This window comes from Alligator mississippiensis, chromosome 3, assembly GCF_030867095.1.
Source record: "Alligator mississippiensis isolate rAllMis1 chromosome 3, rAllMis1, whole genome shotgun sequence".
In the NCBI taxonomy this organism is placed as follows: domain Eukaryota; kingdom Metazoa; phylum Chordata; order Crocodylia; family Alligatoridae; genus Alligator; species Alligator mississippiensis.
Genome location: NC_081826.1, coordinates 64,205,724 through 64,223,572, shown reverse-complemented (window position 1 = coordinate 64,223,572; position 17,849 = coordinate 64,205,724). Strand labels below are relative to the sequence as shown.

At 44.7% G+C, this 17,849-nt stretch overlaps 1 protein-coding gene across 4 annotated transcripts in view; it reads left to right on the top strand.

Moving 5' to 3' along the window:
• The window catches only part of ADHFE1 (alcohol dehydrogenase iron containing 1), a 36,357-nt gene that overhangs the window by 13,905 nt on the left and 4,603 nt on the right, over nt 1–17,849 (top strand). For 2 of the 4 annotated variants that reach the window (XR_002093916.2, XR_002093917.1), the window contains 8 exons: nt 219–296; nt 2,058–2,163; nt 4,246–4,398; nt 6,559–6,657; nt 11,015–11,093; nt 11,237–11,333; nt 15,452–15,609; nt 16,245–16,381. Coding sequence is in view for 2 of the 4 variants with exons in the window: in XM_006261997.4 (XP_006262059.1) it covers nt 219–296; nt 2,058–2,163; nt 4,246–4,398; nt 6,559–6,657; nt 11,015–11,093; nt 11,237–11,333; nt 15,452–15,609 (770 nt within the window). In the remaining 2 variants the exon portion in view is untranslated. Of the gene's footprint in view, nt 1–218; nt 297–2,057; nt 2,164–4,245; nt 4,399–6,558; nt 6,658–11,014; nt 11,104–11,236; nt 11,334–15,451; nt 15,610–16,244; nt 16,382–17,849 lie in introns of those variants that run through there. The other 2 variants (XM_006261997.4, XM_014606883.3) reach the window with 2 other exon arrangements.

Genomic DNA, 17,849 nt, shown 5'->3' with positions numbered 1-17,849 from the left:
CACATGTGTAGACAGTGACATTTTACTGTGGAGCTAATTAGGCAACTTATTGTAAATGTCTCATGTAGATGTGTCCTCTGTGTCTTATACCAAGTTAGTCATCTAAAATGCTATATTCTTTGAGTGGCTTCTGCATATTTCTTCTACTTCACACCCATGGTATAGGTAAGGAACCTTTATTTTTTTGTTGAATTAATACAATTTTCCCTCCTTTGAAGTTCCTACAACAGCTGGAACTGGAAGTGAAACCACTGGTGTTGCCATTTTTGACTACAAAGACCTAAAAGTAAAAACTGGTAAGAATATATGACCAGTACTTAACAAAATCCAATCTTTTCCAGTCTTTCACTGTATTCCCCTGTCTTGAGATAAAGCCATTACTTGTGTAATGTCAGCTGTTGTTTCATTCTATTCATCCATTACAGACAAATCTTAACAGATTGAAGGTTTCTCTTTTGAATGAAATTTTAAAACATATTAACAAAATGAAATGCTTGAATAATACAGGAGATTATAGTTTGAAGGCATAATCTTTCAAGTCTCTGAACAGTGGAATGTGTTATGTACAAAGGAAATGTTTACATATATTTTGGGTTACCGACTGTTCATTATTTCCTCTATTTTTTTCTGTTTTCAAGATCCATTTCTTTGTTGTGTAATTGGGTCCAAATGTTCCTTTTCCTAACTTCTTGCACGAAATGCAGTAAAAGAAATGGACACTGTCTTTCTTTGATCTTGTTACTCTCAGAAAATAAAAATTAAAACTAAAATGCCTTCATTAAGCTTCATAGCTAGCCTGAGGTATTGCAGTGGTTTCTTAACACTGATCGATTTTAAATATCATACATACTCCAGTATTTGAGGCTGCAGTAGGGCACATGAGAAATTTTTAGCTGTAATTTGGAATTTGCCCAGTTCCGGTCCATATAAAGCAAAACAGTATTATGCATTAGTAACATTTCTGAAGGGCCAGTTGCATTCATGAGGAAAACACAAATTATTTTTAGCAGGTGAACAAGTCTGGCCTTCTGCTAATGCTTAACTGTTTTTTGTGGAAGGTTAACTTGAAGAACAATGTTCTGGAGGCCATTCCACAGTCACTTTGAGAGTGTAAGATGGTCAGGGAAGGTTTCAAGTAGTGAGGAGGTAATGTCCAGTGTGATTCACTCCAAGAAAAAATCTCAGCTCATCCAAGCTTCCTGTAGTAGGAAATGTTCTGTCTTTTGCAGCTTAGCACCCCTATTAAACTTATAGGAAAGCTGTCACTCTCCAATTGGAGCCATCCTATGCTCTCAGATTTGTACCTTCATGTGCAGAGCCAGTGTGTCATCTATTTTACTCATGACCTTAACCAACAGCAAATGACAAAAACAAAAATAAAGACAAGGTTCCGTCATTAACTGGTGGAGGTAAAGGAGTTTTAAAAAGCTGATGTGCTAATGCCATTGGTAAATCAACGTGTGAATTATTTGCTATCAAAGTCTGATTCCTTTCAGACTACAAAGTCAGTGATCATGTCTGTTGTCTGATATATTCCTTCTCCTGTGCTTGGATGGAATACAGGGATCATGCTAGTGGGGAGCAGATGCTCCAGTCTTTGCATCTCTGATCTTTCTGTGCAGGCTGCTGTCAAAGATGACCATTATTATATTGCTTTGAGTTAACACCATAGAATGACATGATGAGTATCATCTCATTTCACAGCTGTGTAAAGCCAGCCAGTATTCAGTAACATCTTTCTTTTAATTGTCTAGATACCTAGCCTGATTTTGAATTACTAATTTTAAAAGATGAAAAATGTAAGTTGTTATTTGTGTAATTCAGTCCTCTAGAAAGATTGTCTTTCAAGGTAACAGTTAATATTTTTACAAAAACATAGTCATCTTCTCTCAGTAGAATTTAGATGCATATTCATTACATGCATTCCCTTTCTTCTCCCTATATCTTTATAGTTTCAGATGATGTGCATTAATTTTTCTTCCATATTTTAAACATTCAAGATATTCTGTCTTCTATGGTAAAATAATTCTTACAATAAACTCTTATGTGTGCTTTAGGCATTGCTTCAAGAGCCCTTAAGCCCATTTTGGGTATGATTGATCCTCTGCACACTTTGTCTATGCCAGAGAGAGTAGTGGCCAATACTGGCTTTGATGTGCTTTGGTAAGTTTTCTGTGTGGGCTGCTTGTTTTTTTTGTTTGGTTGATTGGTTTGGCTGGTTGGTTTGTTTTGCATTTAAGTTGGAAAAAATGCCTGTTTTAATAGGAAGACAATTTTCCTTTGTGTCAATTTTCAGTTAATTTCAATCCTTCCTGTTTCTTTAATACATCATAACCCTCAATCCTCCTAAGCCTTTGAAATAAATCAAAGTGCTTTACTCAGTCATAGATTTGTGAGATGATTCAGAGTTGTCTAAGGTGACTCACAAAATCTTGAGGAAGGATTCAGTGTTACCTACAAGCTGCCTATGTGCCTCCCAGCTATACAGTTGGTCCAATAAAAGATATCACTCACAAAAATCTTTGTCTCTTGCATTTTTCCTGGACCATCATGGCCATAATGTCACCACAACATTACTCACTCATGTAAACTGAAATGTGCATCTGATAGAAAGGACAGATATTAATGATCAGAACAGTTTAATCTGCTTGTGGCCATCTGCAAAGGTTTAAATATAGAATTCATGGTAAAGCTACCACAACATTTAAAACATCAGGTGTTTTCAATATCAGGAGAGAAGTGCATTGACAAGCTTTTGCTGGAAGTTTGTGAGCTGCTGGCACCTTCAGTAAGCCAGCAGCTTTAGTCTTGCTTCAGTGTGTCTGTATTCTATAACAGGGGTCAGCAACCCCCAGCACATGTGCCGAGCATATCACACGAGGCCATTTTGCTCAGCACACCACTGCCAGTCCAGGCTCTAAGCAGCTGCTGCCAGCCACAGAGCCTAGGCTGCTCCCAGCAGGCAGCTGGGAGGGTGCAAGCCCTGCTGCAAGGAGACTGGGCTCCGGGGGCCGGCTGCAGCTGGGAGGCTGCAACCAGCTGCACCAGGCTCTGGCATGTCAGCACTCAGGCACCTGCCAAGGTAGACATTGTGTGTTTTTTGGCAGTCTGGCCAAAAAACGTTGCCTACCCCTGTTCTATAACTTGGTTCAAAAATCAGTCACCATTTTGAAAGACAAACAGAATGATTCAGCCCAAGGTTTTAACTGCAAAAATGCATGTAGAAGATCATATTCTGTGGTATGCTTGAGTTTTTTTATCCAGAAACACCTTAAAAGTAGGGGTGCACCAATAAAGATTTTTTGGGCCGATACCAATGGCCAATTATTAAGCATCCATATCAGCCGATACTGATCCAATTCCCAATATTCAGCCCAGCAGCTTGGAGAGCAGCAGCTGGCTGGTAAGTCTGTTGCGGGAAAGAGGTGGGGGGAGGGAAGGGGCACGGGGGTGCAGATTAAAGACCCCACGGTGAGAGAGGGAGTAAAGCTGGGGCAGGGGCTGCAAGGACAGGGTAGGACGCGGGACAGAGCTGCAGCTTGTTAGGTAGGGTCAGAGTGGCTCCCACCACTGTGGACACCCCTGGAGCAGGTATGGGGGGCGTGTGCCCCACTCACTCCCTCACCACAGGGACCTTGATCTGCTCCCACACACACGCACTTCTTCTCCCCCATCCCTTCCCCCCAGCAGACTTACTAGCCGGACACCGCTCTCCAAGCTGCTAGGCTGCATTCCTGGCCACGTGCATGCTGCGTTTGCGCACATACACACAACATTCATCAGTGACATCATTGGCTACATCAGCCCAAAAGCTGGTAATGTCAATTTTCCTTTTATCGGTGCCGATACAATATGTACCAATGTATCAATGCAGCTCTAATTAAAAGTTTGTGTTTCCTTCATGTTTTTTGTGTAAAGCTGGACATTTCATCATGACCATAACTATAAGTTGCCAGCAGACAAAAATGACAGCAGTCAATTCCTTTTGATAGTGTTGATTTTGCTTTGTCAAGGTCAACTTAAAAAAGAAAAGAGTAAGGTGGATACATGTATAGTCCTGGCATGTTTACATTTCTCCTGTCCTGTTGGAAAGAAATGCCATTTTTGTGGGAGCTCGGTGTATTCAGTGGAAGTGAGTTTGTAACACCCTAAATCCCTTGCAGGAGATGTATGCTGGAGAAAAATGGTATTCTTCCATTTCAAGTATAAACATTTCTTTATTAAAAAAAAATCTTTCTATTTTAGCCATGCCTTAGAATCATATACTGCTCTTCCTTATAAGATGCGCAGTCCTTGCCCTTCAAATCCAATCAACCGGCCGGCTTACCAGGGAAGCAATCCGATCAGTGATGTCTGGGCTCTCTGCGCGCTGCGTATTGTGGCAAAATATTTGAAAAGGTAATGTCTGTCTAGCAAACCTTTATACCGATAGCAGGCTCAATTTTATGCCTGGTGATGAACACTGGTAAAAAGCCAACCTTGTCTGAGATGAGGTGAACAACTGTATCAGAAGTTCATTTTCTATCCTAGCCCTTAGCTTTGCCCTTCAGTAAAATAACATCAAATAAAATTGGAGCCAAGTTAGGTTTCACCAATTTGACCTTGTGGGATAACTTTTTAAAGTGGTGTCTAAAGATTTAGCCATATAACACTCAGTTACAGCAATGGAAGTCACTAGAGGTGCACCAATACATCAGTCCCATATCGGATCAGCACCAATATAAGAAACATTGACAGTATCAGCAATTGGCTTTTTTTGGCTGATGTGGTCAATAGTGTGGCCGATAAATGCCCTGTGCATGCGCACAGCTGCAATGCAGCATGCAGGTGGTCAGGAGCGCAGCCCGGGATCATGGAGAGCAGCCGGGTCCGGCCAGTAATTCTGTTGTGAGGGAAGGTGCATGGCAGGGAGTGGACAAATCGAGGCTCTCAGGGTGAGGGAGAAAGTGGGGCTGAGGGCAGGGCAGCAGCAGGGGCAGACACTGCACAGCTGGGGCAGAGTACAGGATGGAACCACGAGCAACTCATCCAGGGGGCACGGGGAGGGGGTGGCAGCTCCTGCCACTGCACACACCCCGGGAGGGTATGGGGGCGTGTGACCCCAGATCTGCATGCAGGGTGAAGGTGGGCTGCTGCTGCGGGCTGGGGTCGGGGGTGGTACCAGTCTCTTCCCAGTGGTGGGCTAGGCCAGGGCTACACTCAGGGCAGGCAGCAGCGGTGCTGGGAGAGGGGCTATGGCAAATTTTGGGGTGACTGCAGCCCCTCCTAGTGCCGCTGCCTGCCCCCAGCACAGCTCCAGCCCAAGCCCACAGCAGCAGGTCACCCTCACCCCGCACACAGATCTGGGGTCACACACCCCTCATGCCCTCCTGGGATGCATGCAGTGGCAGGAGCAACACCCCACACTCCACCCTGGCTGTGCAGCGCCTGCCCTAGCCCCACTCCCCCCCTCACTGCGGGGGCCTTGATCTGCCACCCTCATGCCCCTTCCCTCCCCCCTCTCCTCTTCCCCCACAACAGACTTACCAGTCAGACTCTGCTCTTCAAGATGCCCAGCTGCATATCGGCAATCAGATCAGTATATGCTGATATGGCTCATTAAAAATTGGCCATCAGTATCAGACCAAAAAAATCTCTATTGGTGCACCCCTAGAAGTCACATGGCTAAATCCAAGAGCAATCCTATGAAGAGTATTTAGTTGTTAATTTTCTGTAATAGCCTCAGGAAAAATACTCAATAAAGTGACACAAGGCTGCTATCAACTCTCTGACTGTCAGCATGATGAGAAGACATTTGTACAGAATACTAGATCAGTATCTTCTGAAGATGTCTATATTAATCTGTTATGCATTTAAAATTATACCTTCGTTGAAAGTAGATAATAACTTACTTCAAGATCATTTAGGGCCCAGTTTAAATTGATTCTTTTTTTCTTTTTCTTAATTGGAAGTTGGATTATATCTTTACCAACGAAGATCTAGCCCCTGGGTAATTTTCAAATGTTCTGGCTTTTCCAATCTAAGGATCCAGACTTTTCCCTTACTGTGCAAAGCATAACTAGCTTGACTGCCTATTTATTATTCCTTGTGGTTGGAATCTCTCAGTACTGTCAAGCTCCTGAACCAGGCTGGGATGTAAGGAGGGAGAGTGGTCAGGTCCCATGCCTGCTCAGGTAGACCCTTAAACTCTGTCAGATATAGATGGAAAAGCTGGGAGCGGTCTCAGATCTGCGTTCATGACAGTAACCAGAATCCCCTGTGTAGGGTAAAAGATAAAATAATAACTGCTATTTCCACCACACTGTAATAATAAACATAGTGTGGAGATGATTGATTTCACCCAGGGACTCAGTTCTGTGATGGTGAAAAGTGGGATTTTGCCTTCACTGAAACAGTTCAGTATAAATAAATGTTGTTGTTTCTGTTTGTAGTGTCCAGGCTTTCATTTAGGCTAAGCAGGAGCAAGTTGGTGGGGCATGCTTCTTGGTGGCAGTCTCATGTTGAGCCTGGAAGCAATGTAAACATGGCATATGTGTTAATCATCTCTATTGCTTGTAGAGCTATCAGAGACTCTGAAGACCATGAAGCAAGGGCTAACATGCACTTAGCAAGTGGTTTTGCTGGTATTGGTTTTGGAAATGCAGGTGTTCATCTTTGGTAAGTACAGTATCAGCATCAGCTCATTGCCAGCCACCTCCTCCCTCATGTGTGTTTCCAATTGCTGATGAATCTTCTGGCTTAATCCAAGGTTCCCTAAATTTGTGAAATAATCAGATGCTATGAACCAGACTAAACTTATTCATATGAAACAGTACTTTACACCACAGTCAGGCCTGCCAAATTAAATAGGACTGTTTAAAGAGTAAGGTACTACTCACTGGCTGTGTCTACACGAGACACTGACTGTGCAGTTATTACTGCACAGTCATTTAGTACTTGCCTACATGAATATTAAATGACTACATAGTAACTAAGTTACTGCACAGTAGCGTCACTGAATGGCTTTTAGGTGATGCTGACTATGCAGTAGCTCATTACTATTGCTCAGTAGCATCACATCACACTTTGTGCCATGTGACGCTATTGCGCAGTCAGCATCTCATGTAGACTTGGTCACTGTGTATAGCAGGGGCGGGCAATTATTTCGAGTGGAGGGTCGCTTGATGAGTTTTGGCAAGCTGTCAAGGGCCGCATGGGTAGCCCTGCCCCTTCAGTTGCCCCACTCCCTGATCACCATCTTGGGACTGGAAGTCCTGCCCCCTGACCTTTGTCGCCAGAAGTCCCTCCCCTTGCACAACTTACCAGGTAGCAAGGGGTTGTGACCCCTCTAACATCCTGCCCTAGCAGTGGAGTTTCAGGGGCATCAGACTTCCCCCAGAACTTTCCCCTTACCTGTGCCAGATGGTCCCAAAACGAGCTGTGCCATCGCTTCTGTTGGCCAGTGCCGACCCAGTTGGGCTCACCTTGCCCCCACCAGCATGTGGGAAGCTGGCTTCAGCCTCATGCTTCTCCGGGTGGGACAGACCCAGTCGGGTCTACACCAGCCAGAAAAAGCAGCATGCAGCTGAAGTCAGCTTCCCACGTGCTGCTGGGGATGGGAGGAGCCTGACCGGGTCTGCACCAGCCAGCAGAAGTGGTGGTGGAGCTGTGTGCTGCTCGGGATGGGGCAAGGCCAGCCGGAGCAGCAGGGGCTCAGCTGCACTTTCCCCTTGCCTGCACCGGTCAGTCCCGAGCAGCACATGGCTCTGCTGCTGCTTCTGCTGGCCGGTACAGACCCAGCTGGGCTCACCCCATCCCCAACAGCATGTTGGAAGCTGGCTTCAGCCTCATGCTGCTCCAGATGAGACATGCCCAGCCGGGTCTGCACCAGGGAGCAGAAGTGGCGGTGGAGCCGTGTGCTGCTCAGGACTGACCGGTGCAGGCAGGGAGAAAGTGCAGCTGAGCTCCTGCTGCTCTGGCCCGGCTCCTCCCATCCTGAGCAGTACATGGCTCCGCCGCTGCTTCTGCTGGCTGGTGCAGACCCAGCTGGGCTCCTCCCATCCCCAGCAGCACATGGGAAGTCAACTTCAGCTGCATGCCACTTTTTCTGGCTGGTGCAGACCTGGCTGAGTCCATCCCATCCGGAGCAGCATGCGACTGAAGCCAGCTTCCCACATGCTGCTGGGGATGGGGCGAGCCCAGCCGGGTCTGCACCAGCCAGCAAAAGTGGCGGCAGAGCCATGTGATGCTCGGGACTGACCAGCGCAGGCAGGGGGAAAATGCAGCTGAGCCCCTGCCGCTCCAGCTGGGCTCATCCTGTCCCGACCAGCACACGGCTCCGCCACCACCTCTCCTCCCTGGTGCTGACTGGGCCAGACCTGCGGCCCAGCTGCTGCTTCCCCTCCCCAGTGCTGGTGCAGCCCGACCCTGCACAGCCTGAGCAACACAGCACGGCATGGCATGGGGAAAGCCTGCCCAGCAGCCACTTTCCTGGGCTTACCTGCAGGGCAGGGCCCTTTCCAGTCCCATGCAGCAAAGCAGAATCCGGCCCAGACACTGTTTCCCCTCACCAGCGCCACAGGTTCTGGCCAAGCCCCTCCGTCCCTCTCAAGCTGCAAACGTGGCCTGAGCCAGGGGTGGGGCGAGACCAGCTGGGTCAGGCTGATGTCAGGGTTGTTTGCCTTGCAACCAGAACCCAAAGAAACAGCTTGAGGTGCTGCGGAGGCTTTTAGAGAGGCAGCTGCCATTACATGGGTTTTGAAGGGGCTCCATGGGCCGGAGGGAAGTGCTTGGTGTGCTGGATCCAGCCCGTGGGCCATATTTTGCCCACCCCTGGTGTATGAGGAAAGCAAACTCTGGTCCTGTAACAACAGAGTCTGATTCCAGGAAAGTTGCTAGGACCAGAATTTGGCCTACTTTACTTTGCTTATTTGCAGCGGCCATGGCTATTAAGAAACTCAAATGTCAGTTAAAGCAGCATAGTTTCATTCTAGTTGTTCAGCAGCCTTATGCAGCCCTATGAGAACAAAGTGAGTATGTCCATATAAAGAACATCTTGGGCTTCTTTACGTGTGCTCTAGGGGGGAGGGGAGGGCGCTTCAATTAAAGTGGTTCTCAGGAACCACTCTAATTAAAGTGCCCACAGCATCTTGTGTATTCGGTGTCCTGCACTTCAAAATGGCAGCAGGAGCACTTTAGCTAATGCTCATTCAACAAGCTTTAATTAAAGTGACCCTGCTGCCATTTTGAAGCGTGGGGACACTGAATATACATGACATCAGTGCTGCTGGAGTATGCTAATTAGACGGTGTGGGCACTGTTTAGGTGCTCCTTGTATCGTTCTTGAAGTAAGGCCAAACACACTGACTGGGTTAATTGTTTTACAGGCTAAACTGAGCTATAGTTACACATTAAGGGATATACTGATAAAGATTTAAGTAGTAACCATTCAAACTAACTTATGACTTGATGGCATTCAGTTCAGCAAAGTGCATGTGAGCAGGGGTATAACAGGGCAGTTGGGTACACAGGGACTAGCTTACACACAGGAGCAGTGACAACTTCCAGCTGCCAGTGCTGCTGGCATAGTGGTACAGCTACAGCAGCAATTATTATCTTTCAACTCTCCCCACCCCAAAAAGTTGGTGCCTGGGGCTGCTGCCCAGATTGCCCCACCTTAGCTACACAACTGCATATGAGCTTTGCCATTGATGTCCCTGGGGCTGCTGCCATGTTTAAAATTATGTACGTGATCAATTACCTCGCTGAATCAGAGCCTGTGCCAAAAATTATGCAAAAACATTATTGATAATCCCCTGTTCAGAACTCCTCCCTGTATGCCTGTAGCTTGATCAAGTAAGAATCACTGCCAACACATTTCCTAATCTTTCAAATGCTTTTTATAATCAGGAACTATGATCAAAATAAGGGCATTGGCTATTTAAGGTACCCTATCTGGCCCTGTTACCATAGTATCTGAATGCCTCAAAAATTATATAGTTCCTTCATCCTCACAGTTCCCCTTCTAGATAGGGAAATGCCATTATCTGTTTTTTCAATGGGACCTGAGTTACACAGTGGCTGTGGCTCCATGAATTATCCATGGTATGTAAGCATATAATTTTCATGGAATTCAGTTTCATTGAAATCAAAGGGAACCTAAATGTCTTTCACTTGCACATGGGAAGCCTGGGAGATCCAAAGAATTGACCCATGGCTCCATGGGCAGGTCTAGGATTTTAAAAAGTGGGGTACAGATGGTGTGGTGCATCATCACATACAACACAAAACACATTTTTCTCTAGTTATAAAGAAACTAGAAGCTTTATTAATAAGTAGGGGCCTAGAGCTATATTATTCAATTTAAGATTGAAGCAAAAAAAAATTTTATTTGAATGTGCATTGATTTGCTGTATCATATATATAAAACACAGCAAACTAGGAAAAAAATAACCCAAAGATGGTGTTTCATTAGTCCTAGAGTCCTTAAAGTTAAATGTACATCTCTTTTTTCAGATTCATAAAATAAAATCAAGCCTTTTTGAGCAATTGGCCAGTGCCTCCAATTCTTTACTGAAAGTGATTTCCATACCTGGGGTAATGTTCGCCTGAGTTAATATTTCCACACCTGAGTTAATGTTTTTGGCTAGAGATAAAAAGGTCTGCAGGGCTATGAAATGGGAGCTACCTTTCTAGGAGCAACTAACAGACAGCAGCATTGCAGAAGTAAGGATAGCTGGAATAGTAGAGCCAATAAAAACCATTTACAAGGAAAGAGGATTATTAACACCTGTGAATAAAGAGTTTAGAAGGAATCAAGCAAATTCTAATGAGCTATTAAGTCAATTGATTTCCTCGTTGCTGCCTGAATAGAAGTGCGGCTGCTACCACTAGGCAGTTGGTTTTAAACTTTGGATGGACCAGGAGTGAAAACAGGGTGCAAGTGTACCATCGCACCCCTACTGGATCCACCCCTGTATGGCTCCTATGTCTTGGGCTGGTGCTCTAACTACTTCTTTTCTACTTTAATTTCCAGCCATGGAATGTCTTACCCTATTTCTGGATTGGCGAAGAATTACAAAGCAAAGGATTATAACGTGGATCATTCTCTAGTGGTAAAATCAGGTTATTTTCCTATTGCTACAATTACATGACTCTTATGTTAACAAGCCTGAAAACCTGTCAGCCTCTCCAGCTGATTGCAGCAGTGTTAAGACACCCAGTTAATACCATGCACTATGTTTTGGTTTTTCTCCAGCCACATGGACTTTCGGTGGTGCTCACATCCCCAGCAGTGTTTGCTTTCACGGCGCAAATGCACCCTGAGCGGCACTTGGAGGCTGCAGAGATACTAGGTATGAATCTCTTTTCATAGAACTTAGCAATACAAATAAAAATGTCTTCCTATGTAAACAATAAGCAGGTTTGCAGGGGACACAGGTGCAGCAGGGGCATACCGAGGTGCATGGTGCAGTGGGGGAGGGAGGGGGCATGTGGGCCCCAGGGCTTTTGACCTTTGGTTGTAGGAGCTGTTGGAGCAGTCCCTACTAGTGTAGCCTGAGGAGTGTGCAGCCCCTGGCTACTTAGAAGCTGGACAGCTCCATCTCAGAGCATTGCAGGCCAACCTCCTTGGCTGGTGTGGCACAAAATAAGTCTTGCTTCTTCTCTGAGTGATGCTCTGATTCCCTTCCCCTGCCTGCTCCCTTGCTCTGCCTTCTCCTTCCTGCCTTATTTGTGCTGTTCTCCCTGCTCCCTGTGGGATCTGCCATATGCCAAACAACATGTTGCGTGTACCACTTGTGGCATGTATGCCTTGAGTTGGTCACCCCTATCCTAGAGACTAAGTGAGCATGTACCTGTGCAGGCCGGGCCCCGATCCCGCCCTCGTCGCCATGTGTGGCGGTGATTCCAATCCCATTCTGGCCGCCATGGGCAAGCCAGGGGCGAACCGGGGTCGTACCGGACCCGTCTCCAGTGCACACGGGCTGTGGCCGGCAACCCGGGCACGCGGAGTGGGAGAGAGCCGCGGGGCGGTTTAGCGCACACAAGTTAGAATTAGTTACGGAGGCGTAATGGTTGATTGAAAAGATTGTTTACTTACACCCAAAGATGGTATTGGTGTAGGCTGGACAAGTTTCCAGGCACAGCTCCCGCTTGAACCCTCATTGGAGGACTCTGACAAATCGATTGCTCCCACGGAGTTTGCTAGGCTCCGCGGGTCTGGTTCAGTTGGGTTCGAAAAGCTTCCCCGGAGTTATTCAGGCTCCGCAGGTCCGATAAGTTTTTCCCCCGGAGTTTGCTAGGCTCCGCGGGGTCCGAAATTACAGGAAAGGGATATGTCTAGGATTGCGCTCGGCGATGGGGAGAGGCGAGAAGCGAAAGCTCCGTAGGCTCGGTTCTATTGCCTCTCTTGCCTGCTTAGGGGAGGCGCGTCGGGTCCGCGAGGGTCCACAGCGCTTGGAGATCTTCACACAGAATCTCTCTCTTCCTCCCTCCTCCGGCTTGGGCGGAAACTACCCAAGCCTTTTGTATGGCTAGCAAGCCAATCGCTAGCTGCCACGTGTGCCTAAATTAGGAATCGGCCAATAACATGGCGCAGATCCTAATACAAATGGCGGGAACTTCTTTGCAACATGTATCACTACAGTGCAAGAAAGAGATGCACACTGCAAAGAAGCTGCAATCCGGCGGGAAATCCCCTGCTGCACCAGAGTTCTGTCTAGCAGCAGAGAACTCTACCGTGCAAAGAAAGCGACAAATTTGGCGGGAAATAATTTAGCGGTGCCGAAGCACACACACAAACAAAAAATCACAACTTTGGGTTGTGACAGTACCTAGCAGTCAACAGTGGCAGTAGTGTACAGTAGACATATCTGAGCTAGCTCAGTGCTTGTGTGGGACACTGATACTGGTTTAGAGCTCAGTGTGGATTAATTTGCCTTGCCTCTCAGACAGGTTTTGCAGCCTATGATGAGCTCCACACTGCTGCAGCTAGGCAACTACGAGTTCCACTGATAGCTAGTTGATCATGTGTGTGCTACTTCGCAGTCATTGCAGTGGAGACAGTATGAAAAGCTTAGTAGGATTCAGGAAAAGGTTACACCTTTAGATAAATGACTATGCACACCAACATTACATAAGATAGATACAATATTAGAATATCCAGCTTCAGAACATAACCCAATGGCTGACGGGATGAGGAAGAAACTTCCCCTATTGCATATTATGATATCATTGTTGGTTATGGTGGTTGTTGTGCCTTCCTCCATCACATGTTGTATGTACTGATTGCAATTACAGACAGGATATAGAAGTACACAGGTCGTAATCCAGGAGGACTATTTCTAGGGCCCTTCAGTAATACACAAATGCATATACATTGACTGAAAAAATATGTCTGTTAGGGGCCAGCTCATAATACCAGGGGAATTTGAACTCTGGGGGAGGGTCTTTATTTTTTAGCTAAGTAGGCTAGGAATTCCTGAGTTATTGCCAGAAATATTTGAAAGCCCCATTCTCTTTGGGTTATTGTTTGCTTTGCTATTATAAACAGATAATAAAGTAATTTACTGATTCCTAGCTTGGGTTTACATTTTGATCCTAGTCCAGAATCCAATCAATTGCAGAAGGTGGTTCAAGTGACTAAGAAACTTTGTAATGATGTAGATGTAGAGTAATAAGCAGTTATTGTATGTAGGTATGCATGTGTGTGTAGCTGCAGATTCGTGTGCAGCCAAAAATTTAAAAAAACTCCTAATGCCTCCCTTAGTGGATTTTTAAATGATAGTAACAGTTGTGTGTGACCACTGGTGTGGAAGCAATATAGATACAAGCAAAGTGATGTATTCTACTGGTCGATACCACTATGACAGTATTTAAGGGTGTTTTTCATAATCTTTCTCATGCCTAATTTTAGAGATGTTCCCTCCTTCTCTTCATTCTTTTTTCCCTTCCTTATTTGTTACATACTGTTTGAACCTTCTATTCCCATAGAGCAGGAGTGTCAGACCTATGGCCCATGGGCTGAATCCAGACTGCAGAGCCCCATAATCCAGTCCCTGGTGCTGCCTCATTGACTCTCACACTGCACCATCTAGCCTTGCACCACACTCACTGGGGCTGGTCCCTGGCTGCACCACACATGCTGCTCTCTTAGGCCAGCATCCTGGACTGGCTTGGGCAGGTGCTGCATGCGCTGGATCAGGCACATGGGCAGGGGTCTGTGGGCCTAATCCAGCCTGTGGACCAGCTGCACACCAGCCCATGGAGCCAAATGAGTTTGACACCCCTGACATAAAGTGAGACACAGAATGACCACCAACTGCATGGCCATAAAACCAGTAACATGAAATTTCATGTAAGACTCCTGTCATGTTTCATCTTCCATCTGATCCCTTAGAGCGATTGCCACTATATTGTTATTTTTACTATCCAAACATCTAAGTCTCCTAGAACGTGTGTGTGTATTCACTGGGCTGTTTATACTGAAGTTTTGAGTACCAGTATTTCTGTAGTTGGGACTTTAATCATTTTCCAGTAAACAGCCTAGGCCAAATGCATTTCTGATATAACTCCACTAAATTTGTTTGTTTACATTAAGAATCTTGAAGAATTTAAGTTTAAGAATGAATTTGTCATTAACCAAAACCATACTGTCTCACTTAGAGTTAGTGGACTTTTAAAAAAATTGAGTGAGTGGTATTTTTCTCCATGCACATACCTCTTTTCTTTGTTGATGGAACTACATATACACATGGAAGAAACAGCCTTAAGAATCATCTGCAGCTTTTCTATAAATGCTGATATTTTCACCTCCTTTTCAAAGTTGTTTCCGGGACCTTAGTTCCCTCTCTTCTGTCAAACATACCTATCTTCTGTAATGTAAGCTATAGTATCTAAACACCATATATGGCTCTGGCCAGAGCACCTACCTTTGTCTTCTCTGTCCCCTAAGCCATACCCACTCTTGCTATATATTTAGAGGACAGCAAAACTTTGAAAGCAGGAAGGAAATCCTTAGTCACTGATTTTCATGTGCTCTAGATGTCAGCAAACCCCAGGCACTGAAGAAATTAGCGTATGGCACATTGTCCATAAAAATAAATAGTATGGTCATCTGCTGACACCAGTCTGCTCTAACTACTTTTCTGCCACTGCTCCCAGCAGTTAGTCCAACTGAAAAGTGCTTCTCCATGCAAGCACATGGGGAAAGGAAGTTAGCTGCTGCCAGAAAAGCTAACTGCCACATGAAACTCTCTTGCTTCTCCTGTCTACTGACCTGGTTTATCCCATTTATACAAACTATTATAACTGCAAACTGAAGCCAGTGATGTCTCTTTTTTCCTTGGTGTTTCTTTCAGAGATGGCTGTTATTTATGGATATGTATTCAGCTTATATTATGATTAAATTAAATCCAGAACAGTTTCCCCCATTCTCTGCATCCTACAGTCAAGGCTTTATGTCTTATTTTAGGAGCTGACATCCGTACTGCCAGAATCAAAGATGCAGGGCTTGTTTTGGCAGACACACTCCGGAAATTCTTGTTTGATCTGAATGTTGATGATGGCTTAACTGCACTTGGTTACTCTAAAGCTGATATTCCTGCACTAGTCAAAGGCACTCTGCCTCAGGTAAGCCAGAAAGCAAAGGCAATTTTCCCTTAAAAAGCAAACTTTTAAAATTAAGATATTTTTATTTTAAAATAAATGTTTGCATCCAGAATTCCAGTGTGACCATTAACAATGGAGCAATTAATGAATGATCAGTTATTGCTTTCTCCTAGCACAGGGTTTTCTTTGCAGTAATATGAAGTGCATATTGCCATCTGTTAGTCACTTGCCTTTCAAAAGAAGATTGAATTATTAAACCAATAGAAAAACTTCATACTTACACATTTTGAAAAAAATAAGGACAGTTTCCATAGTGTTTTTGTGGAAATTGTTCCCATGTTTTAGCTAGCTATACCAGCTATGCAACCAAGAAAGATTAGAAGTGATGCTTTATCTGCTAAGAATGATCAAACTTGCTTTGCATTACACTTCTCCATACTGAGGAGTTGCAATGCTTTTTCCAGATGGCTTTATTTTCTTATTCTGCCAACCCCCATCAGAATTTGAAAAAAGTCCTCTGGAGTGATGGAATAAACGTGTAATACTCTTTATGTTGTGACACTTACAAAAACGTTTCAGTCCACTTGATCTAGAGTAAAATTTGGTAACTCCCTAGTAAAATGACAGATTCGTTCATTTGTGGCATGTTGTTACAGCTACCTATGATTTTTATGCCCTGTGATATCAAGGAAAAATTTTGGCAGGATGAAAAACAAGTCACTTCCTTTAACTGCACCCTGTAACTCATCTATTTCTCCTCACCCATAAATTTCAAAGCTCATTACAAATGAAGGTAAGTAGAATGATTCCCATTTTACATTTCGGGGCAAGGAGGTACAGAAATGTAAAGTGACTTTCCTGGCCGTACACACCAGATCAGTGGCAGAGTCAGAGATTGAACCCAGCTTGACCTGACATCCACTCCTATGCCTTATCCACTTACATACAGGGAGACTTTTGAAAGTTTCTACTGATAAAATCTTGATCCTTTAAAATATTAACTTTTACAGATACTTGATGGAATGTGCTACATTTACAATGGAGGTTTTTTGTGGGGAGGAGGGAGGATGGGTTGCTGCTACAGTTGTTCCCTACTGAAAAGGCTTTTTGTCCAGCTCAAGTTTACTTTTAATTCAGAAGCCTCTTTCAATTTACTGTCCTTTTATAGCAGTACTAATTGATAACTGCACAAATAATGAGGTGAACCAATCAGTTTTCAGACCCTGTCTTAGTATATAAAGTTCGGTGTAGTGTATCTACATGGTGCATTACTCATAGGGGATCCCAGACAGTCCAACCTTTGATTTTTTTTTTCTTTTTGTCAAATGATCAGTTTTTTTGGACCACAACCACCATCTTTTAATCCTGGCAAAACACTTTCTTGCAGATTGATACCACAAATAAAACTGCAGAATGTATTCCCACCACAAAACATGCACCTGGGAGACAAACCCACCAGGTTTTGGAGGTTTTGGGGGTCTTTGAGAACAAATGTTTACACTTAAAATCAAAATGGTTCATTTTTTTAAGTAAATCTATTGAAAACAGTCTCCTTTACAGCACAGCAGGAAATCTGGAGAAGTTCACATTCCAAGAGCCAAGCAGTAGCTGGGCCTGTGTGGGTGTTCTAATGGAAAGGAGAAGTCACAGAGAGCCCATTCTCTAGTCTCATCACTCCTCCATGCAAATGTACAAGAAGCGGGCATAATTTGGCTGCAGCCACTGGCAGGCACAGGAGTTGTGGATGACTAGTGCTGGCACCAGAACTCACTGACTCACTGAAGAGGCACTCCTTGTGTACTGGCAATATCAGCAGCTCTGTATTAAGGGAATGCAGGCTGCATCTATATATAGAAGGTAGCAAGAGCTTCTGCTTGTTAGTTTATTCAGAGTCCTTGGAAATATTACAGCTTCTCCCAGCAGCCCAGCCTGCTACTGCACTGATTTGCAGGACTGTAATGCCCTAAATGAGCTAAAACAGACCTGACAGCTTTAACAATGTAAGGCATCTAGCATTTTTTTTGGCCATGTCTATGCTTACAAACCTTCTCCAGCATGGCTACATTGGTCAGGATAGGTAAAGAATGAGATGTGATCTGGTGAATATGTAGATGTGCCAGCAAAAAACCCTAGTTTAAATAGAGTCATGCCTGCAAAACTGCCCTTTTGCTATTATAATTTATTTCACTGGGAAGGCAGAGTAGGAGCAATCACATGGTTAGCCTGGTATAAGCTGCATCCTCACTTGCTGGTATAGTTCA